The sequence below is a fragment of the Plecotus auritus genome (assembly GCF_963455305.1).
Source record: "Plecotus auritus genome assembly, chromosome: 1".
Lineage (NCBI taxonomy): Eukaryota > Metazoa > Chordata > Mammalia > Chiroptera > Vespertilionidae > Plecotus > Plecotus auritus.
Window position 1 is genome coordinate 38,094,174 of NC_137770.1, and position 24,782 is coordinate 38,118,955.

Consider the following 24,782-nt stretch of genomic DNA (forward strand, 5'->3'; position numbering starts at 1 on the left):
GACAGGCCATTCATATGCAAAAGCTGCTGCCCAGCTTGGGTGGGGTTGTAAATTGGGTGGGGCAGTGTCTCAGGGAATCACCAGGGCAGAGCAAACAGAAATGGGCAAAAGGGGGAAAATGGTGACTGAAAGAGACTTTGCTTTGGGTGATGGGTGCAAGATGCAGTATGCAGATGATGTTTTGTTGAGTTGTACACTTGAGAACTATATGGCTTTGTGATCCAATGTCACCCCAATAAATTCAATTTATAAATAAATGATTAAATAAATAAATGGGGCTTTGATTTACCATAAGAAACAAGAAAGGGAGCTTAATTAACACTGAAACCTAAGGCCAATAAACAAACTAACTGCTCCCACAACAGTGGTGGAAGCAGCAGTGCAAGGGTTTTGATAGGGTTGCTAGGAGGTAGAGAATGAATAAGAGCTTAGAATGATATTCTAAAAAGATATGTCAATGAGCTGGGACCCAGGGAAACTTAGAATGCTGGATTGGAGTTATGAAATCACATATGTAATTAGTTTTGCTATATAATATATGACAAGGAAAGCAAAAGCCAGACAAGATCCAAACTAATGTGTATATGAGCATTCCTATATTTGTCCTATGAACTATGAGATGACAAACATGAGTCAAACAAGAGCCATACATGTGACATTCAGGTAGAAAGGACAAGGCAGAGAGAAAAGGAAATAACATGGATAATGAACAGATGGGAGGAACTGACACTATTAAATGTGTAGTAAGAACAGAATAAAATGAAAACGACACTTTCCAAAGGATATTTTAAAAACAATCTGGAATGGTTTTAATAAAATTTTTTAAAAGTAGCTAGAAATCAGATATAACCATAGATGTATATTTGGTTTTTAAATGGAATCTCTATTTTAGAGAAAGTAACATAGTATAGTGTATGTAGGTTTTGTTGCTGATCTGGGCTATATAATCTTGAATATGGTATATATGAGGTCATAATTACAAGCACAGTTTATCCATTAAATTAATAATTCTGTTTTACTTAAATAATTTCAAAAGAACAGTTCTTACCAAGTGGTGTACATCATCTAAACAAGTAAATTCATTAAAGCTGATATTAAGTTTTCGAAGTCCTGTTAACTTGGAAAGATCTCTCAGTCTACTCAAGCTGTTTCCATGTAGATTCAGATTCTGCAGTAAAATAAAACATAAATTAAAAATAAGACAGATTATACTCTCTACCATAGTTACTTAAATGACATTAAGATTGAGCCAATACGAAAAAAAATCTGCCCAGCCGGTGGCTCAGTGGTTGAGTGACGACCTATGAATATGAATCAGGAGGTCATGATTCAATTCCTGGTCAGGGCACATGCCTGGGTTGCAGGCTCAATCCCCAATGTGGGGTATGCATCAGGCAACCGATCAATGATTCTCTCTCATCATTGATGTTTCTATCTCTCTCTCCCTCTCCCTTCCTTTCTGAAATCAATAAAATATATTTTAAAAATCTAATGTAGGATTTTTAGAAGGTATATTTTATTATAGCATCATTAGATCTGGTTCTTGATTAATTTGATTTTCCACTTGGTCCAAGTTTATCTGTAATTGGCATGAAATTATTTTAAGAAAATAGTTAAATACTAGAGGCCCAGTGCATGGACTTGTGCACCGGTAGGGTCCCTCAGCCTGGCCTGCGGAGATCGGGCTGAAACTGGCTCTCCAACATCCCCGAGGGGTCCCAGATTGCGGGAGGGCAGTTCTTGGGTGATGCACCCCGGAATCAAGCTCCCTCCTCTCTGGTTCTGGGTGTGTAACCTGAGAACCCCAGCTGCCAAGTCACTGCAGCTCGGCAGCTCCTGCATTGAACATCTTCCCCCTGGTGGTCAGTGTGCATCATAGCTAGCATACGGTTGGCCAGTCGGCTGGTTGACCAGTCACTTAGGCTTTTATATATATAGATATTGTTGAGATATTTATAAGGAGCAATATATTGCTTAGGCTAGCTAGTGAACAATGTAGGCCCTAAAGATTTTGGATATTAGCTGGATAACTCACAAGAGAGAGAGGATGGCAAGGATATACCTTGACTGCAGGAAACCCTGTGAGAGCACTGGACTGAGGAAGAAAGGCTGAGTGAGGTGCTAAAGTAGAAGGACAGAACATCAAAGAAGGAGGTGGAAGAGTGGCTAAGACAACTTCTATGTCAGAATTTGGCCCAGACTTCCCCTGTTCATTTCTCCTGGGCTATATAAAAATGAATGTTATTATATATTTTTATATTTGGGGGAGACCCTGATATCTAAATATCTTTTTAAGTTACAGCATTGTGAATGACATCAAGTAAAGATTATGTTTATGTATAGTCTACAAAATAAACAGTGGCATTAGAAAATGTATTAATACAATTAACTGCAGTATTCACAATAAGTTGGTATTATGATAAAATCAGGTGTCTACCTCCCAATCTTCTTCACTTACCTCTACCAATACCTTATTATATATACTATGGACACAACTAAATTCCAGGTAGGGAGAAACAAGTAAATGTCAAATAGTTGTCAAAACTTAGCTAAAATTAAGAAGGGCCAATTTATGCATACCAGCTTATTCTACAAGTCATATGTAGGTATCATCCATCATAAATTCTACAGATGCCTTATACCTAACATGTCCACAACTGAATTCATCAACTTCCCTATATATATATTTGATAGTCTATGTTGTCAATCCTGATTAAGAGTTTCACTATCTGTCTAACAGATTTGTTGATCACCCCCTTTCCCTCTTTTCCACATTCATTTGATTCTAGAAATGTTTCTCAAACCAATCACTCCATACTATCACCACTATCAGTGCCTTAGTTCAGACTATTATTTGTCATTTGGACTACTACAATAGTTTTTACTGGATTTCCATACCACCAGTCTGACTTTAGTGAAATCTAATCACAAGCTGCCAAAATTAGAGTCTTTACAGAGAACCGGTTTCTTAAAGAATCTAAAATTTTAAATTTGCCTTTAAAAATCCAATCTAATATGGCTATAATCTCCTACTCTTCCACCTGTTGCTTCATGTTGCTTCTTGTATTCCAACCGACACCTCTACCTTCTACCATCACACATCCTATGTTCTAGTCACACTGAGTTTCTCTGGGTTCCCTGAAGACACCATGCTCTTTCAAAACCAATGTGCCTATGGGTGGAGTATTTCCTCTGCCTGGAATATGTAAACAACTAAATTTCGCTTATCCTTCAAAAATCTGCACAAAACTCACCTCTTTCTGTGGAACTCTCCCAGCAACTCCAAGCTTCCTATGTTTTTTTACATATCTGTCTCCTACACTAAAATGATGTCCTTGATGCAGGAAAAATAATTTCTTCATTCTGAACCCCCAATACTTACTTCATTGCCTAAAACAGCCCAGTCTCAGTAAATGCTAGATGAATGAATCAGTGCAAAAAACAGACTAACACTGACAACCCTAATTTCTTGGTATGTAATTGTGCTATAAGAGAATATAAAATCATATGTTACAAATCTGGGGTTTTTATGTCTATATAATTTATTTATTTTTATGTATGTTTTCATAAAACTCAATCCAGTGGGGAAGACCAAAAAGAGAATGAGAGGTATGTACCTGAACTTACAGTAATGGCACAAACAAGGAAAATAAAGGATGTGCTCTCTAAACATTCTTGTGACATCTAATATTCTTACTGGAAGCTCTAGAAAGTTTGCTGGCTTTTAAGCAGTATAAACAAATTTAAGATGAAAAAGCCTCTCCATTCTTATGGGTGTTGACCAAATTAATGCATCCACGTTGAGGTCATAGCAAGCTAAGGCATTCTGAAATCGTATTCTCCTCCTCTCTGTTTTGTTTGTTTTTTTCCTCCTCTCTCTTTTTTTATCTTACAAACCACAGATAACAAAAGACCTATCTTCTGTTGTATTTTTAACTTTTATTCAATCCCTTTAAGTCTACAGAAATACATGTTATGGAATTTCAATCCAGTTAAAACACACTCATATGTATTATACCTTGCATTACTAAGGCTTTATTATAAAATTTTTATTACTCAGATATGACATCTTGATATTATAGTGTGGAAACAATGAATTGCAGACACTAAGGGGGTGAGGGCATGAGTGGGAGGGTTGGGGGGAGCAATAGGGGCATAAGGACATATAAGTAATACCTTAATCAATAAAGAAAAAAATAAAAAGAAACAATTGGAATGTGCTGTAAAACATATTCCAGAATTCAAATAGTTATTATGAAACAATTTGATTAATGAATTTTAATATCAATTGTATTTCAAAATGATAATATTTGGGGTATGTTAGATTAACTAAAATATATTACTAAAATTAATCCTGCCAGTTAAATTTTATTATCTATTTATTTATTGATAGAGGAAGAGAGAGAGAGAGAGAGAGAGAGAGAGAGAGAGAGAGAGAGAGAGAGAGAAACATCAATTTATTCCACTTATTTATGCATTCATTGGTTGATTCTTGTATGTAACCTGACTAGGGATTGAACCCACAACTTTGGTGTATCGGGGCAACACTCCAACCAAGTAACCTACCTGACCAGGGCCAATTTTTAAAATACACTGTAAATGTGAATAATAGGAAAATTAAAATTACATGTATAGTTAATACAACATTACTACCAGACAGCACAAATGTAGCCCACATAGAAGAAAAGAGTTGGGTACTTTGGAATTTGACCACATGATGCCTAGCATGATCAGATAGGTGGTTTAATATCTTTAGATTTCATATGATAGGTTCTGACTCCAAATTTAAGGTTCTTGTCCAAAAATGTCATTCATCATAATACTTACCACAATATGACTGTATACGTTAGTCTTGGCAAGGGAAAGTATTGTTTTATCATCCAAACTAATAAGTTTTGGTCTTGGCTTGATCCTGGGGTCCATTTTTATAACTTCATCATCAAATTTCAATTCCTGGGACAGTACTGATCCTTCTGAACTTTTTTTGCTTTCTTCTAGAATAGCATTGTTGACTGAAGAAAATAAAGAATAAGTCTTGACCTAAAAATTTATTTAAAATATTGAAAATTTGGTTGCTGAGTTTATCATTTTGAAAAAGAAATAGGCTATTTAGAAAAGATAAGTTTATTTAGTTATAGAGTAACTAGAGGCCCAATGCACGAAATTCGTGCAAGGGGCTCGGCCCCCGCCTGCCGCAGCGGCCACCTTTGCCTCAGCCCTCTCAGCCCCGGCTTCATCTGGAAGGTTGTCAGAAGGATGTCTGGTCTAATTAGCATATTATGCTTTTATTATTATAGACTAGATGCCCAGTGCATGAAATTCGTGCATGGGGCGGGGGTCCCTCAGCCCAGCCTGCACCCTCTCCAATCTGGGACCCCTCAGGATATGTCTGACTGCCGGCAGTCAGATATCCCTCTCGCAATCTGGGACCACTGGCTCATAACTGCTCACCTGCCTACCTGCCTGATCGTCCCTAACTGCCTCTGCCTGCCAGCCTGATATCCCTAACTGTTGTCCCCTGCCGGCCTGATCACCCCTAACCGCCTCTGCCTCAGCCCCGCCACCATGGCTTTGTCCGGAAGGATGTCTGGAAGGTCATCCGGAAGATGTCCAGTCTAATTAACATATTACCCTTTTATTAGTATAGATACCTATGATGTTAAGAATAACATTAGGCAATGTATGCAAGTAGATTAAATTTGTGGGCTAAGAATAGGTGTGACGTATTCATCCCCTCCCACTAAATATTCCTTAAAATTAGCAAAAAGTTATATTACAATGGATAGGGCACAACAAAAAACTAGAAATTGTGAGACATAAATCAGAGGGGGCTGAATTGACAGAGAAATAGAAGCAGAAAGGTAACCTCTAGCCAAAACACATTCAGGAGATAACCACTGCAGAGCAGGTCCAGAGAAACTTGGTGTTCTGAGTGGACAAGTTAAGCAGCAGGAGAATGCTCCAGGTAATTAGTAATCAGATAATTATGTAATTGTGGTAAGAATTACGTATCAATAAGCAAGAAAAATATGAACAGACAGAAATGACTCTAGAAAAAAACAAAACAATCTATAAGAGAATTTTCAAAAACCTAGGAGAATAAAGCATCTATAATAGCAGAAAGCATCTACTATAGGAAAAATAAGATAAAAACTTTGAAATAAAAACAATAAGTGGAATTAATAAATGCTTTGACAAACCAATTGGATATGGTAGCAGATCAAATTAGCAATGTGGAAGCTGATATTGTGGAACTCATCCAGAACACAAAATTTTAAAATTGAAGATATAAAATACGAAAGAAAAAAATTTACAAGATGTGGAGGATAATTTAGAATGTCCAACGTTTAGTTCCAGGGAGCTTGACAGAAAATAGAAGAGAGGAAATAATCAAGGAATTACAAGAAGAAACCTTCCCTAAACTGAAGAAAGAACTGAATCTTCAGGTCAAAAGAGCTCATGAAGTGGCAAGCAGAAGAATGATGGAGTTACTGTCTTTGCTGACATCACTGAATGATCAGGAACTGCCCACCTCTCAACTACTTAGAATTTGAGGTTTTTTCTATTTACTATTTGTCTGCATTTCTGTGTCTTTTGCTGAAAGCATACTTGACTAATACAATGCCATTATAATAACAATATAAAATATACATGCCCAGAACTATACTTAACAAGAATTAAGGCCTATATAAAGAAAACTGTCAGAGAGGACTTGAGTAAATGAAATAACTTATCATATTCCTGGATGAGAGGCCCAATACTGCAAAGTATTCATTTTACCCTAAATGAAGTTTTAAATTCAATATAATCAATCTAATCCTAATAGAATTTTAAAATAGAACTTAACAAGCTGATTCTAAATTTTATTTGGAAAAGAAAATGCTCAAGAGTAGCTGAGAATTTATTTTCTTGATGAGTTGGGGGCAGGGGAAGGGAATTTGCCCTATCATTTATCGAAACATATCAAGGTTGTAATAACCAAAACAATGTGATAGGGGTCTAAGATTAGACAAAGAGATGAATGGAACAGAATAGAAAGATCTATAAATCGACCCCTTGTATATGAAAATAATTTTAAAAACAATGATGGTATCTTAAAGTGGAGAAAAAAATATGATGTTTGTCAAGTAGCTATTCATTTTTAAGAGAAAATTTATTTGATTACCACACCTACCTCACACAATATAGAAAAATACCTAGATGGAACTAAATATCTAAAAGTTTTAGAATAATCTATATAAGATTTGGAAGAAAATAAAGAATATTTATATAAGCCTTCTGAAATAAGATATAAAATTTAGAGTCCATACTGGAAAAGAAAAAAATATCTGACTTCTTAAAAATTAATGTGTAAATTACAAATTAAAATGAAAGGTAAGTTGTTTGTTACAAATAAAAATATAAGTGACAGAAAATATTTGCAACATATAGACATGATAAAGGATTAATATCCAGAATGCATATAAAATTTTTTACAATCAGTATGAAAACAATAGAGCCCGATAGAAAATGGTTAAAGGATATTACAGGTCATTCAAAAAATTATAAATAACCCATAACATATGAAATAATAAAATATCCTTTTTATTTTTTGCCCATCAGAGTGAGGAAAAAAAGATTGGCAATATCCTGTGTCAGTAAAGATGCAAAAAAACAAACACTATAATACTGCTGGAAATTTATAAAATGGTAAAATCTTTGCAGAGAATGCTCAAATTATCAAAATTTAAAATGCATATGCCCTTTTACTATCCAAATTCTTCTTTAAATCTACGATGCAGAGAAATGTCTACAATGATGTTCACTGAAATATTGTTTTAAATAGTAATAATACTGAAAGAAACCTGTTTCATCAATAGGGAAGTCAAATAAGATTATTACTGAATAGTATGCACCCACTAAAAGACTGATGTATAGACCTATATATACTGATGTGAAAATATGTCCAAAACATATTGTTAAAGGCAAAAGTCATCACAGAATACTCAGAATTTGATTTTACAATGTAAAATGGCATGTGTTGTTATATTTGTAAATGCATAGAGTAAGTCTGAAAACAAACCCACAAAGCTGTTAATAATGGATGCCTCCTGAAAGGGAGTGGGGTTGAAGTGAACGCAGATTTTCATGTTTATTCCATACTAGAGGCCCAGTGCATGAATTCATGCACAGGTGGGATTCCTCGGCCTGGCTGGCAATTGGGGCCAATCAGGGCCAGCCGGCTGGGGGAGGGCAGGGGGGGGGGGGGCGCGGACCGTGGGAGGTTGGCTGTGGGAGTGCACTTACCACCCGGCCAGCTGGGGTGAGGGAACATGGGAGGTTGGCCAGCCGCGGGAGGTTGGCTGTGGTAGTGCACTGACCACCAGGAGGCAGCTCCTGCATTGAGCATCTGCCCCCTGGTGGTCAGTTCACATCATAGTGACTGGTTGTAATGGTCGCTTAGGCTTTTATATACTATATAGATTCTTCAATATAGTTTGAATCTTTTCCAGTGGGACTCCAGCCATATGGTACTCATGTAATATATTTGCATAATTAAAATATTTAGGTGTCATAATGATTTGTTTTTAAAATTTGAGTATATATTCATACACATATGTATATATATATAATGTATTTGACATAACATTATTAGACTTCAAATTAATGTTATGTTCTCAGTTAAGAAACTCTAGTATTAAAAATACATCCATACCACTGTAACAAACTCAAATTCAACGATGTATTCTGGCAAAACAAGGTCATGATCAAAGACAAACCACTTGCACTGCCGAAAGCTGCAATCACAGTTTCTTTGTCCCACTATAGAATCTAGAGTAAAATCAGAAACAAAAAAAGGCAGAACAAACACTCTTCAACATGACACATAATATATTTTTTTCATTCTTACATAGATTCATAAACAACAAATTCAGTAAGTTCCAACTATTATGTTAGTGTGTGGAGGGTTTTTTCCTAATATTTTCCCACACTACCTAGATCGTTTGTTAATTCTATAAGTACTTACTAGTCACTCTGTCACAACATAGACTAGTAGGATTTACTTTTTTTCATATTATTTCCCTTTTCATACTTTTTCACTTTTCTATTCAATATGTGATCATATAGTTTTGACAAATGTATTTCTTTAGCCCTAACTGGTTTGGCTCAGTGGATAGAGCGTTGGTCTGCAGACTCAAGGGTCTCAGGTCCAATTCCAGTCAAGGGCATGTACCTTGGTTGCGGGCACATACCCAGTAGGGAGTGTGCAAGAGGCAGCTGATCGATGTTTCTCTCTCATCGATGTTTCTAACTCTCTATCCCTCTCCCTTCCTCTCTGCAAAGAATCAATAAAATATATTTTTTAAAATATGTATTTCTCTAAAACCTTTGTTGTTAAAAGGGTTTTATCTTTTATCATATGTAATATATATATATGATTATATGTGTGTAAAATATAAAATTTTACAAATAAAATATTTGCACACATAAATGACATTGAAGTAAGGGTTAGAAAAATGGAAGTTCATTAGTAGCTAGGAACATTTTTTGTAGAAAAGTTTACAAACTACTTTAAGTAGAGGTTAAATTGTAAGCATCTGTATTAAATACAAACATTTTGTATTCAGAAAGATGAAAGCACATTTCTCTTTATGGCAGACATACTTAGTGCACATTTTCGAGGGACGAACACTGAATTAACCATTGGATAGTTGGCTTGATTGATGGCGTCCTGTTCACGAGCCTGAACACTCTGGCCAAGGAAAACCTTTGTAATGAGGAGGATGCCTAAGTTGAAAAAACAAATCATTTTTAACAATTCATTTTGTAATTTTCCAATATAACATTCCTTATTGGCCCCAGACCTGACTGTATGTTCTGTAAAGGCAGAGAAGGAAAGGACAGAAAAGGAAGGGAAGGACCCCCTTAGGCTCTACAGCAGCGGTTCTAATGCCACAGGTTGAGAACCACTAGCAGGGTCGCCTAAGACCATCGGAAAACACAGATATTTACATTACGATTCATAACAGTAGCAAAATCACAGTTATGAAGTAGCAACGAAAATAATTTTATGGTCGGGGGTCAACACAACATGAGGAACTGTATTAAAGGGTCACGGCATTAGAAAGGTTGAGAACCACTGATATAGAGTAACTTCCTATCTAATAAAAGATTAATATGCAAATTAACAATCACTCTGCTACACCCACAAGCCATGCCCACCAGCCAATCAGGAGTGAGTATGCAAATTAACCCAACCACGATGGCTGCGGCCACGGAGCGAGCAGGAGGCTTGGGTTTCCCCGGTAATGGAGGAAGCCAAGCTTTCCCCACACCCTGGCTGGCCAAGGCCTCCACTCAAGGCTACAAAGTTTCAATTATAGAAGATAAATAAATCCCAGATACCAGGGCTTCCACTTGGGTTGCCAGGGGACGTGGCTGGCCTGAAAACCACCACAGGCCCCTCACCCAGGCCACCCCATGCCCCAAGGGAACACCCACCCTGATCTGGGACACCCTTCAGGGCAAACCAGCCAGCCCCCACCCGTGCACCAGATCTCTATCCTATCTAATAAAAGAGTAATATGCAAATTGACCATCATGCCAACACACAAGATGGCTGCCCCCATGTGGACACAAGATGGCCACCACAAGATCCAGCAGGGGAGGGCAGTTGGGAGGGACCAGGCCTGCAAGGGAGGGCAGTTGGGGGCAATCAAGCCTGCTGGGGAGGGCACTTAGGGGTGACCAGGCTAGCAGAGGACGGAAGTTGGGGGCAACTGGGCCTGCAGGGAAGAGCAGTTGGGGAGACCCAGGCCTGCAGGGGAGAGCAGTTGGAGGGGACCAGGCCTGCAGGGGAGGGCAGTTAGGGGTGACCAGGCCTGCAGGAGAGGGCAGTTAGGAGTGACCAGGCCTGCAGGGAGGGCAGTTAGACATCAATCAGGATGGCAGAGGAGTGGTTAGGGGGTGATCAGACTGGCAGGCAGAAGCAGGTAGGGGCAATCAGGAAGGCAGGCAGGTGAGCAGTTGGGAGCCAGCAGTCCTGGATTGTGAGAGGGATGTCTGACTGCCCGTTTAGGCCCGATTCTGCCAGGATTGGGCCTAAACAGGCAGTCGGACATTCCTCGAGGGTTCCCAGATTGGAGAGGGTGCAGGCTGGGCTGAGAGGCACACACCCCCATGCACAAATTTCGTGCACCGGGTCTCTAGTCCAGTGGTTGGCAAACTCATTAGTCAACAGAGCCAAATATCAACAGTACAACGATTGAAATTTCCTTTGAGAGCCAGATTTTTTAAACTTAAACTTCTTCTAACGCCACTCTTCAAAACAGACTCGTCCAGGCCGTTGTATTTTGTGGAAGAGCCACACTCAAGGGGCCAAAGAGCCGCATGTGGCTCATGAGCTGCGGTTTGCCGACCACTGCTCTAGTCTAATTATAATGCATAAAACATTCAGATGACTTTTTAAAGAACTATATATCCTATATAATAAAAGGGTAATATGAAAATTGTTCCTAACAGCGGAACGACCAGGAATGACTGGTCGCTATGATGCACACTGACCACCAGGGGGCAGACGCTCAATGCAGGAGCTGCCCCTTGGTGGTCAGTGCACTTCCACAGGGAGCTCCGCTCAGCCACAAGCCTGACAGCTGCGAGCATAGTGGTGGTGGTGGGAGCCTCTCAGTGCTAAGGATGTCTGACTGACGGCTTAGGCCTGCTCCCACTGGCTCCTGGGCTGCCAGAGGGATGTCCACCTGCCAGCTTAGGCCCAATCCCCTGAGGAGCGGGCCTAAGCTGGCAGTTGGACATCCCCTGAGGGGTCCTGGACTGCGAGAAGGCTCAGGCAGGGCTGAAGAACCCCCTGCCCCCCCGGCAAGTGCACAAATTTTCATGCACCAGGCCTCTAGTAAGCTATAAAATGTTAATTGGTAGACACTAATTGCTTTAGAAAGCATATGCTAGAAAGATAGAAAACACCATCCTTAGGATGGGAATGGAGAAGGGTGAGAAAAAAGATTTAAATGTTGTTGTTTTTTCAAATAAATAGTTCTTTCTAGATTCAATAATCTGCTTAATTTTCTGGAACCTAGAATATCACTCATATAAATGAGTTAACCAAATTTCTGACTACTCAATCTTCAGTAGGTTGGATAGTTGAGACCAAAGAATAGGTGTCCCTTACTCCCTCATTATGATGAGAATTGATACTATGCATTAATACTTCATCTTTGTAACTCTTATGATAATTGTAATTCTACATTAATTTGCATAATAATTAATGCTTGTGAGCACCATAAAAGACAAGACTGTCTAGTTTGCATTGACTATCCCTATCACATACCAAGTGCCTCACTGTGTGTAAGTATTCAGTAAATACTGGTGGGGTGAAAAATGAACTGTGGAAGAGGGAGAGGCAAGAGAGGACATGATGAGCTGGTCTTTCCCCCTAATCTGTAGGTACCAGGGAACCTCTTCTAGAAGCATCATGTACTTTTATTTATATCTACTCAAGATGCAACTAAAGTTCTGATGACTGAATCAATGAAATAACAAAAGTTTATCTTTAAAAAGGCAACTTATAAAGCAATCCATATACTTCACAATGGGTCTTTAGGCAATTTTGGATTTATAACCAGGTTTTCTTATCATCTTACATTTTGATAATTAAGGACAAATAAGGCCTGCCTTCCTGAGTGATCTATATGATGATTATTGCAGAAATGGGCCAAGTTCTCTTTCCCACAAATTTGGGGTATGTGTAAGTGTAAATAATATATATATACATTTATATGTATGTATATTTAAAGTTTATTTTAGGACACAATGAACAAAAGCAGACTTTATATTAGATAACGTGGATTAAATATGAGTAACAAATGAGTCTCATCCTATTAATGTTGACACATAATAATCACTCAGTAATATTTGTTGACAACCTGACTAAAGTAATAGATCAGAAAGTCATGTATCACTACAATGGTAAATACTAAATAAAATGGTTTCAGAAAATCTCCCTGAGTTGATAAACCAAGTATCAAAAATGTTATGAAACTAATGAATTTGAAGACTTAGAACTTAAAAGTTCAGAAATAGAGTATATTTGTATTACCATGTCTAAAGATCTCATGGTCCAAAGAGTTTTTCTTCTCATCCTTGTGCTTTTGCTGTAGAAATTCAATTCTGGGACACTCACACATACTTAGGCTGTTAGCAAGAGGGACAGCTTCCTTTCTGAGAGGCAGCTGTAATGAAAAACAAAGCCAGTATTTTTATAAAATTGGTAATACTTCAACATAGTGGGTTTATTATTTTATGTTTATGTGGTGCAGGAGCTACAGTTTTACACATATTCACTGATACCCCGCTAGTAATCGTGCATATTCCAAAAAGAAAATCCTACGGGAATGAGATATTACATTAATGAAGGTTCTAACATATGTATATTTTTTCTAATAATATATCTGGTCTAATAATCTACCTTGTTTTTCAGATACATCTCACTGTGCTAATGCATGGAAATTTTAGTTTGCACTGTGACTTGATTTCTTTCTTCAAAGTGTTTTATCAGAAATATCTACGTTACTTGTTGTGAAAGCAACTCTAAAGAGCAATCAATCTCTAGTTTTAGCAGTCAAAAAAAAAAAATAGAGCTAATAGAATTGTATGATCTATTCAAAGACAGAAGTAGAATTTGGCAAAGCCGTGATCTAAACTCAGTTCTATTTCTCCATGTCACTATCTCAGTTTTGAAATTATTATTAGTTTAATGTTAGTAGCCAAATTACCTAGAATATAACTTTTCTATAAATGCTGAATTGCCTATATCTTTTTTTTCTTTGCATTGAAATCTGTTGTCCAGGGGTTTTATAAAATAAATGCTGAAATGTGGCTCATATGACCACAATTTCCACATCCCAGTAAGTACAACCTTCTTAGATTTCTAGGAAACATCACTTAATATTTATTAGATGCAAGCTATTTGTATGGCATTGTGAGGCTGTAGCATGGTCTTGGCTGTCAAATAAGAGAGGGGATGGAAATTATACCCAATAATAAAAAATACAAGGCATCAATAGATGCATCAAATAAGATACCTTTATTTTTTTAACAGAAGTGGTTAAAATTAGACATAATTCCAATAATCAGAAACTTTACAGAGGAAAGTATTTTTAAGAGGAAGAAAACATATGAAGGCACAGAAACAGGTGTGATTGCCATTCATCCATCTGCCCAACTCTCCATCTTTTATTCCTCAGACTTCAACTAAGAATCTATAAACAAAGACCCTATCCTCAAGGACTTTTGGAGAAATGCATATAAATGATTACATTTCAATATAACAAACGTGCTCCAACTGCTTGCCACTTAATCAGTTTCCACTTAACCAATTCACAGCATTAACCAATATTTTCCATTCTCTCTATAACCCACAGTATAGTAACAGTCAGCAGTATAAGAGGGTACTTTTGAAATTACTGATGTACTTCTAATTCCATCCAATCGTGTTGTATGCTTTTCAAAAGTCAGTTAATTTTGTTCCTAAACTTGTTTATACTGGTTTTATTTATTATTGAAATTATGTACATTACATAAAGCAATGAAATATGAGATTTTTCCAGCCAATATGTCCCCCCATTTCTAAGATCTTAACAATGAGAGTAATTGATGATGGGTGTAGAAAGAAGGGCATGTTAGTAAAATTTAATCTTTGGACATTCTGATGTTTTGAAGCAAGACAAGGAACAAAAAGGAAACAAAGATAGGGCAATCAGAAAAATAAGAGGATAAAAATAGTGCAATATCATGGATGCCAAAGGAGAGTTTTAGAAAGGAAAGATCAGTCAATAGTATCAAATGTTTCAGACAATAGTAGTAAATATTATAAAAAAAATTTATGTTCCAGGAACTGGTCCAAGAACCCTTTTGATAAATTTTAATAATACATTTTACTTAACCAAATATTTCCAAAATATTATCATTTCAGTAAGTAATCAATATAAGAAATTACAGTCCCGTTTTCTGTACTATGTCTTCAAAAACTGGTATATATTTTAAACTTAGAGTCCATCTCTGTTCTGGCTGGTAGCCCTTCAAATGCTCAGCAGTCACATGTGGGTAGTGGCTACTGTACTGGATAGAGCATTGTAGAGAGCCATTGGGAGGATTAGAGATATTGCATCTCCTTTAGGAGATGCAGGAGTTGAAGCACTAGCACAGTGTCTGGCAGGCAGAAAACAGACAGAAATGTTAGTTAGCCCCATCCTTCCCCTACCCTCTGCGCCCATGATGGTTCATAGTTCTCTGAAATAACCCTGAGCACTGTACCTTCTAAAACTCTCAATTCCCTACCTCCTTCATACTTCTCTTCCAGAAAGTACAGAGAGGGCACTCTCACCATACCACCTGCTGAAGCCACCCTCACCTCTGACCTAAGCTGCGTAGCACCTCCTGCATATAGTGCCCTTGTTATTTGCTCCTACTCCCTTCAATCCATTCTCCACAGAGCAGCTGGGAGGTTGTTGTTTTGTTTTAAAATGTTGGTAAAAATATGGTAAAAGATACCATTTTGAATATTTTAAGCATACAATTCATTGACATTAAGTATAGTCACAATATTGTGCAACCAAGACCACTATCCATTTCCAGAACTTTTCAACATTCCAAATAGAAGCTCTGTACTCATTAAGCAATAACTCCTTATTCCTCTATCCTCCCCACCCCGCTTGTTCACCCCTATTCTACTTTCTATCTCTAACAATTTGCCTATTCTAGTACCTTATATAAGTGGAATCATATAGTATTTAACCATTTGTGTCTGGCTTATTTCACTTAATATATATTTTCAAGGTTCATCCATGTCGTAGCATGTATCAGAATTTCATTACTTTCTATGACTGAATAATACTGTGTATATCCTATCTAATAAAAGAGTAATATGCAAATTGACTGTACCTATGCTACACCACCAGTCACGCCCACCAGCCAATCAGGAGTGAGTATGCAAATTAACCCCAACCAAGATGGCTGCGACCACGGAGAGAGCAGGAGGGAGGCTTGGGTTTCCCCATCAATCGAGGAAGCCAAGCTTTCCACACACCCTGGTCAGCCCAGGCCTCCACTCAATGCTACAAAGTTTCAATTATAGAAGATAAATAAATTGCAACAAAAATGGCGGCAGCCATGGAGCTGGAGAGAGCAGGAGGCTAGGGTTGCCTGTGGCGATAAAGGAAGCCAAGATTCTGCAGCCCTGGCCTGCCTTAGCCTCCACTCCAGGCTACAAAGTTTCAATTATAGAAGATAAATAAATCCCAGATACCAGGGCCTCCGCTTGGGTCACCGGGGGGCATGGCCGGCCTGCAAACCACCACAGGCCCCTCGTCCAGGCTGCCCCACGCCCCAAGGGAACACCCACCCTGATCCGGGACACCCTTCAGGGCAAACCAGCTGGCCCCCACCCATGCACCAGGCCTCTATCCTATATAATAAAAAAGTAATATGCAGATTGACCATCACTCCAAAACACAAGATGGCTGCCCCCATGTGGTCAAAGATGGCTGCCCCCATGTGGACACAAGATGGCCGTCACAAGATGGCCAGCAGGGGAGGGCAGTTGGGAGGGACCAGGCCTGCAAGGGAGGGAAGTTGGGGGCGATCAAGCCTGCTGGGGAGGGCAGTTAGGGGTGACCAGGCCAGCAGAGGAGGGAAGTTGGGGGTGACTGGGTCTGCAGGGAAGGGCAGTTGTGGGGGGACCCAGGCCTGCAGAGGAGAGCAGTTGGGGGGACCAGGCCTGCAGGGGAGGGCAGTTAGGGGTGACCAGGCCTGCAGGGGAGGGCAGTTAGGGGTGACCAGGCCTGCAGGGGAAGGCAGTTAGGGGCAAACAGGCTGGCAGGGAAGCAGGCATCAATCAGGATGGCAGGGGAGTGGTTAGGGGGTTATCAGGCTGGCAGGCAGAAGTGGTTAGGGGCAATCAGGAAAGCAAGCAGGCGGGCAGTTGGGAGCCAGCAGTCCTGGATTGTGAGAGGGATGTCTGACTGCCCATTTAGGCCCGATTTCACCGGGATCAGGCCTAAAAGGGCAGTCGGACATACCTCGAGGGTCCCAGATTGGAGAGGGTGCAGGCTGGGCTGAGGGACACCCCCCCCCCCCCGTGCACGAATTTCGTGCACAGGCCTCTAGTATATATATAATTTGTTTTTTTACCCATTCATTGTGTTGTTTCTAGTTTTGGGCTCTTGTCAAAAATGATGTTGTGGACATTGATATGCAAGAACTTTTTTAATGCATATGTCACTAAATCCTGACCACAACTCTGTGAAGTAGATACCATTATCATCTTCATTTTACAGATAGGAAGAAACAGGCACAGAGAGAGGAAGTCCCATAACTGGTGAGTAGGGTAGTGGATTCAAATACAGCAATGTTTTTGTTTTATGTGTGCTATGATGTGAAAAGGGTTAGGAAATACTGCTCTGTACCAGTGTGCTACAGCTGTCTTAACAAGAAGGTAGAGGGTTGAGAAGGGTTGATGATATTTTGGACTCAGGAGTGACCAGGAATAGAGCAATGTCAGCATCAAGGTGCGGACAGTGAAGTAGAGAATAAATGATGGCAGTAAAAAGAAAGAGAAAAATAGGATGACAGAAAGCACAGCAGTGTTAGTGAATGTATTTTTTTTTCCAAGATGGGATGGACCTTGGAAAGTTGAAAACAGACGAAAATAGACTTCAAGATCATCAATAAAAGGATCACAATATAAAAAGTAAGATACCTAGAAAGATTAAATAGTCATGCAGATAAATTAATGGACTTATTCTTGTACAATCCAAAGAATGAGGATGCTGTACTTTCTATGATAGCACTAAGCCTTTTGTGAAACAGAAGTTTGCTATCCTATATAATAAAAGGCTAATATGCAAATCGACCAAACGGCAGAATGACCGGTCACTATGACACACACTGACAACCAGGGGGCAGACGCTCAATGCAGGAGCTAACCCCTGGTGGTCAGTGTGCTCCCACAGGGGGAGCACCACTCAGCCAGAAGCCAGGATCACAGCTGGCAAGCACAATGGCAGTGGCGGGAGCCTCTCCTGCCTCTGTGGCAGTGCTAAGGATGTCTGACTGATGGCTTAGGCCAGCTTCCCCCCCCCCCCCCGCCGAGTGCATGAATTTCGTGCACCGGGCCTCTAGTATATACATATGGATAAAAAGTAAAAAGGATTACCTGGCTGGTGTGGCTCAGTAATTGAGCATCAACCTATGAACCAGGAGGCCATGGTTCAATTCCTGGTCAGGGTACATGCCTGGATTGCAGGCTTGATCCCCAGTGTAAGGTGTGCAGGAGGCAGCTGATCAATGATTCTCTCTCATTATTGATGTTTCTATATATATATCTCTCTCTCCCTTCCTCTCTGAAATCAATAAAAACATTAAAAATAAAGGATTTAGGAAAAAGTTCATGCTTAACCAAAACTTTGTTCATGAGGAAGAGAGCATTGTTCTGAATGACATTTTTTCCTTACTTTGCTTGTTTCATTGTCTTTGAATCCTTTTTCAAGTATTTGTAGCAGATGTTTTTTCTTTACTGCAACTTCAGGATCAAAAATATAAAAAAGGCATTCCAGCATCTTTCGATAGGTCCTTAAGAATAGAGAGAAAAAAAATTGAAATCTGATATTAAAAAAGCTTAGCTATAGATAAGAACATTGTATGTCCTGCCCAGGATTATCCTAATTATATTGGATGTTCCAGTGTCATTATTAAACTTCCACTTGCCCTCAGTCTCAAAAAGAGCCCAAATGTGGCTAAACTAGGAGGTCATCTTGGTCAAGGGAGATGCAAGGAAAGGAAATATTTACTAAGAAGTTATATTTTCAATATTGTAAACTTTTAAAACAGAAAGACATTTTTACAAAATAAAATCAGACTTTAAAAAAAAATGTTCCTTATGGAATTTAACTTCTTACTCTGAATCATGCATATCTTCATTGTCCAAAAATGTTTGGAATTTATCTTCAAATTTTAGTCTCAGAATACGGTTGTTAACTTTGATGACACGTTTTACTTTCACTCCTGTAATACCATATGATCTGAAGTCCCATGAACAAAAACGTGCTAGAATTAATTCATAGCAGGAATTGAACCTAGGTAGGGATACAGAATATATACAAAGAAAGTAATAGATTTTCCTCAAAATGTTGAAGAACACAAAGTTGCATATGATAATAGTTATAGCCCATATTTTATGTACCCTTCCCCCACAAAGATACATCATCATATAGTGGCTCTATGTTGGTTCAAACTGGGCACACTTATTCAATTGATAAAAGAGATGCTAAACTTTGAAACATTCTATCTAATAAAAGAGTAATATGCAAATTAACCATCACTCCAACACACAAGATGGCTGACCCCATGTGGCCAAAGATGGCTGCCCCCATGTGGACACAAGATGGCCACCACAAGATGGCCAGCAGGAGAGGGGATTGGGAGGGACCAGGCCTTGCAAGGGAGGGCAGTTGGGGGCGATCAGGCCAGCAAGGGAGGACAGTTAGGGGGGACCAGGCCTGCAGAGGAGGGCAGTTGGGGGGGGACCCAAGTCTGCAGGGAGGACAGTTGGAGGGGACCCAGGCCTGCAGGGGAGGGCAGTTGGGGGCAACCAGGACTGTAGGGAAGGGTAGTTGGGGGGACCAGGCCTTCAAGGGAGGGCCATTGCGGGGGGAACCAGACCTGCAGGGGAGTGCAGTTGGGGGGAACCAGACCTGCAGGGAAGGACAATTAGGGGTGACCAGGCTGGCAGGGGAGGGCAGTTAGGGGCAACCAGGCTGGCAAGGGAGGGCAGTTAGGGGTGATCGGGCCATCAGGGGAGGGCAGTTGGGGGTGACCAGGTTGGCAAGGGAGGGCAGTTAGGGGCAACCGGGCCAGCAGGGGAGGGCAGTTGGGGCAACCAGGCCTGCAGGGGAGTACAGTTAGGGGCAACCAGGCCTGCAGGGGAGGGCAGTTAGGGGCAACCAGGCCTGCAGGGGAGGGCAGTTAGGGGCAACCAGGCCTGCAGGGGAGGGCGGTTAGGGGTAACCAAGCCGGCAGGGGAGGGCAGTTAGGGGCAATCGGGCTGGCAGGGGAGCAGTTAGGTGTCAATCAGGCTGGCAGGGGAGTGGTTAGGACAGCCTTGGGCAAACTATGGCCCGTGGGCCGGATCTGGCTGTTCTATCCGGTTCTCTTGCTCTCCCTTCCGCTCCTTTACTTTGAATTTATATTAGTTCACACAAACACTCCATCCATGCTTTTGTTCCGGCTCTCTGGTCCAGTTTAAGAACCCATTGTGGCCCTTGAGTCAAAAAGTTTGCCCATCCCTGGGTTAGGGTGTGATCAGGCTGACAGGCAGAAGTGGTTAGGGGCAATCAGGTAGGCAGGCAGGCAAGCAGTTGGGAGCCAGCAGTCCTGGATTGTGAAAGGGATGTTCCAGATTGGAGAGGGTGCAGGCTGGGCTGAGGGACACACCCCTCCCCCGTGCATGAATTTCATGCACCGGGCCTCTAGTAAAAATAATAGTTCTCTTATTAATCATTATGTATTTATTCTGACTAAAAGATATATTAGTAGAGCAATCCTGCATTTCTGAAACACTTTTTCTTTTGGCTTCAGTGAAACTACATGTTTCTTGTTTTCTTCTTCTTGGCTGCTCCTTCATGGTTTTCTTTGCTCCTTCTTTTTCCTCTGACAGACTCTTGAATGTTGGATTGACCTAGGACTAAGTCTTTGGCTCTCCTCTTATTTCCATGAACACTATGCCTAGATAATTTCATCTGGTCCTTTGGCAATATATAATACAAAATATTATACATATATATGTGTGTGTGTGTATGTCCCAAAATTTATATGCATACTTTGAATAATTATAAAAATGGTGTTTATGAAAATACATTTCATTTTCAAAATTGAGCTATCAGCTGTTAAAGTGTGCATACATTTGGGGGGAATATATATATATATATATATTTGAGCTATTATTATATATATATAATTGAGCTATCAGCTGTTAAAGTGTGCATACATTTGGGGGGAATATATATATATATTCCAACGTTTTATTTCTAGACTTTATCTCTACTCAACTTATCTGGATATACCCAGACCAAATATATCCAACTACCCACTTGATATGTTCACTTGCATATGTAATAAGCCTCTCAAACTTAACTTGACCAATGTCTGCCCCTAAACCTGTTCCTCCTGAGTGTTTTCTATCTCAGTATATGGTACCACTATTAACTTAGGTTGAAAAACCAGGAATAAACCTTGCCTCCTCTCTTTCTCATCAGTACCCAAGTCCTCTGCAAGTCTGTTTGGCCCTACATCTAAAATACATCCTTAATATGACCCTATTTTATCATTGCCACTGTAATTAGACTACTCTACATTACCACCATCTCTTGGTGGGACTTTTCCAGTAATTTCATAACTAGGGATGTAGAGGTGAAAGAGGCGGGATCCCTGCTCTCATGGAGCCTATACTACAAGGGGGGTGGACAAAGAAATAAATAAGACATAAATAAAATCACTTCTAAACGGGTAAGTGCTTTGAAGAAACAGAGGCTTGGAGTAAGGAATGGAGTGGGGGCTACTTAAGAAGGGCTTTGAGCTAAGAATTGAGAGGAGGAGGAGGGGCGGGCCATGTAAAGAGCTCAAGAAAATGTACTGAAGCTGCTCTCTGCTGCCCTCATCTGGCCATACTCACAATAATTCTGGTTCTGTCTTAAAGTGTCACAGAATTTAGATTAAGAGGAGATTTTAAAATGGATCAATTTGAAAGGAAATTAAGTGACCCTATATAGTATATATTTGCCTTTGATGATATGTCTGTTCTCACTGGCACAGGACCTGAGCATGGGTGTGGACTAAGATCACAGAGGTTCCTGATGGGTGGTCTCTCCCTAAGAGTAACATCTGAAGGGTAAAAACCTCATGATCATATCAATAAATGCAGAGAAAGCATTTGATAAAATCCAGCAACCATTTGAGATAAAATCTCTCAGGAAAGTGGGAATAAAAACCATATATGACCAACCCACAGCCAACATCATACTCAATGGGCAACAACTAAAACCTTTCCCCTTAAGATCAGGAATAGGATAGGGATGTCTGCTTTCACCACTCTTATTCAACATAGTACTGGAAGTCCTAGCCACAGCAATCAGACAAGAAGAAGAAATAAAGGGCATCTAAATTGGAAAGGAGGAAGTAAAACTGTCATTATTCACAGATGACATGATATTGTACATAAAAAACTCTAAAGATGCCACCAAATCTACTAGATAAAATAAATGCATTTGAAAAAGTAGCAGGGTACAAAATTAATATTTAGAATGATACATCTAATAAGTGGTTAATTTCTAAAATTATATAAAGGACTTATACAACTCAGCACCAAAAAGACAAACAATCCAATTAAAAAATGGGCAAAGGACCTGAATAGACACTTCTCCAAAGAGGACATAAAGATGGCCAACAGGCATATGAAAAAATGCTCAACATCATCACAGAGATGCAAATTAAAACCCAATGAGATATCACCTTACACCTGCCAGAATGGCTACCATCAATAAATAACAAATGCTGATGAGGATGTAGAGAAAAGGGAACCCTTATGCACTGTTGGTAGGAATGCAGGCTGGTGTAGCCACTGAGGAAAACAGTATGGAGTTTCCATAAAAATTTAAAAATTGAACTGCCTTTTGAGCCAGCAATCCCACTTCTGTGAATATATTGTAAGAATTCCAAAATTCCTATTTGAAAGAATATGTGCAACCCTATGTCCATAGCAGTGTTATTTACAATAGTCGAGATCTAGAAATAGCCCAAATGCCCATCAGTAGATGAGTGGATAAAACAGTTGTGCTACATTTACACAATGGAATACTACATGGCCATAAAAAAGAAGGAAATCTTATATTTTGCTAAGTGAAATAAACCAGTCAGAAAAAGACAAATACCATATGATCGCACTGATATGTGGAATCTAACGAACAAAATAAGCTAAAGAACAAAATAGAAACGGAGGCATGGATACATGGAACAGGCTGACAGCTGTCAGAGAGGAGGGGGTTGCGGGGGACTGAATGAAAGAAGGTGAAGAGATTAGCTAAAGAACATATCTGCACAGCCCATGGACAGGGGTAACAGTGCAGTGATGGGCAGTGGGAAGTGGGGGAAAGGGCTGAGTGGAGGTAGACAAAGGTGGTGAGGGTGGCGGAGAAATGGGGTCATCTGTAATAGTGTCAAGAATTGAAAAAAAAAAGCAACTACCCTGTACATACATTATTTCTATTTTATATAGGCTGTGTATCATATCATTCCTGCTTTTACTATGTTAGTGTTATTTTAGGTTTTATGTATTAAATGATATGATTTGGTGGATTATTTTGGGGGTTTGGGAATGCACAAAAATTTTCCCAAATAAGGTAATGATAATTGCTTCTTCACTTTACACCATTTTGGTTTATGAAAGGTTTCATAGAAATGCTCTTCTTTGAAATAGTGAGGAAATCTATATGTGAGCTCTAGCTCTATTCCAGTTCATGGGCTTAATCACTGCCTTTTAAAAATATTAATAAAAGAGAAGTCAGTGCAATTTAAAGCACTTTAGTCAATATTTCTTAACATACATAAAAGATCAGAACTAAGGTGGCCAAGTTTGTAGTATGCTAGAAGTGAAAAACAGTCCTTGGAATTCTGCCAACATATATTTGATTTTCTCCTTAAAATGAATCAAGGTTATTTTTATTAAAAACAAGTAAACAATTGTTAACACTTATCACAATCCATCAAGGTATCTAATTTACTATCAGGCTGACATAGTAACCTAAATGGCTTTATACACAGCCCATGGAATAGCCCATAGACACAGACAGTGTGTATGGGCCACTTCTTTTACGTATTTTCCCACTAATCTACCTGTTTTATAAAGACCTTACTTTATAACAAGTTAAAAATAAACAGATACAAAAATTATGTTTAGATTGAGTGCGTGTAAGTGACAGGCTGAAGAATTATTCATGCATCTAGCAAAGACACACCGTTCAGGTTTTGCACTTGAAAAATTAAGGCCTCTACTTGTTTGCATGGGAACTGGGATGAACACCTTTTATATTCTGCACATAAAAATAAAGTATGGTGGTTAAGCAACCATTGGTAACTGCTGGGCAAATGGATGTATGTATACAAAAGAAAGATTTCAAAAGGTCTCTTTCTTCCTGGGGCAGAGCTTCTCACACTTTTCCACCAAGGTACCCACAAGGTTCTTGAGAACCACATCTACTAGAAATCAGGGGGCTTGGTTGAAAGTACCCCATAACAATCCCACTTTTTTTTTTCTAAAAAGTTAATGCAAATTTTGCATTTGATTCCACAAAGAATCACAGTTTATTTCAACACTGACTGCGAGTAAAAGCATCCCGGGGGGTGAAGTACCAAGTCCATTCTATAGCTCTATGTGTTTCTTGGTTTCTGTCCACACACCCAAGTTTGCAGTAGGCTCCTAGAGTTCCAGGGCAATCTTTGGCTATTTCATGGGCTTCCCAATTTTGAGAAGTTGATTACAGAAATGTGAAAGTAATAATTAGTGATACTTTTCTGTAAAGGCTTTTTTTTTTTTTTTTTTTTTTAAGATCATTATTTTTTTGGTTGTACCCCCTGGTTGAGGAAACACAACCTCCTCCTTGTGTCTACCAGGAGGCTTTGTTTCTGAAGTGTGGATGCTGGCTTTCTGCTTCTGTTTCTGGCAGCTCTATTTTTGTCTA

General features: G+C 39.5%; 1 protein-coding gene across 1 annotated transcript in view; it reads right to left on the reverse strand.

Moving 5' to 3' along the window:
• LRRC9 (leucine rich repeat containing 9) overlaps positions 1-24,782 on the reverse strand; it is a gene marked incomplete at both ends in the record, with an annotated part of 92,755 nt that overhangs the window by 52,332 nt on the left and 15,641 nt on the right. The window contains 7 exons of the mRNA XM_080677506.1: positions 1,049-1,168; positions 4,828-5,040; positions 8,696-8,811; positions 9,646-9,768; positions 13,094-13,226; positions 18,507-18,624; positions 18,951-19,127. Coding sequence (XP_080533632.1) covers positions 1,049-1,168; positions 4,828-5,040; positions 8,696-8,811; positions 9,646-9,768; positions 13,094-13,226; positions 18,507-18,624; positions 18,951-19,127 — 1,000 coding nt within the window. The remainder of the gene's footprint in view (positions 1-1,048; positions 1,169-4,827; positions 5,041-8,695; positions 8,812-9,645; positions 9,769-13,093; positions 13,227-18,506; positions 18,625-18,950; positions 19,128-24,782) is intronic.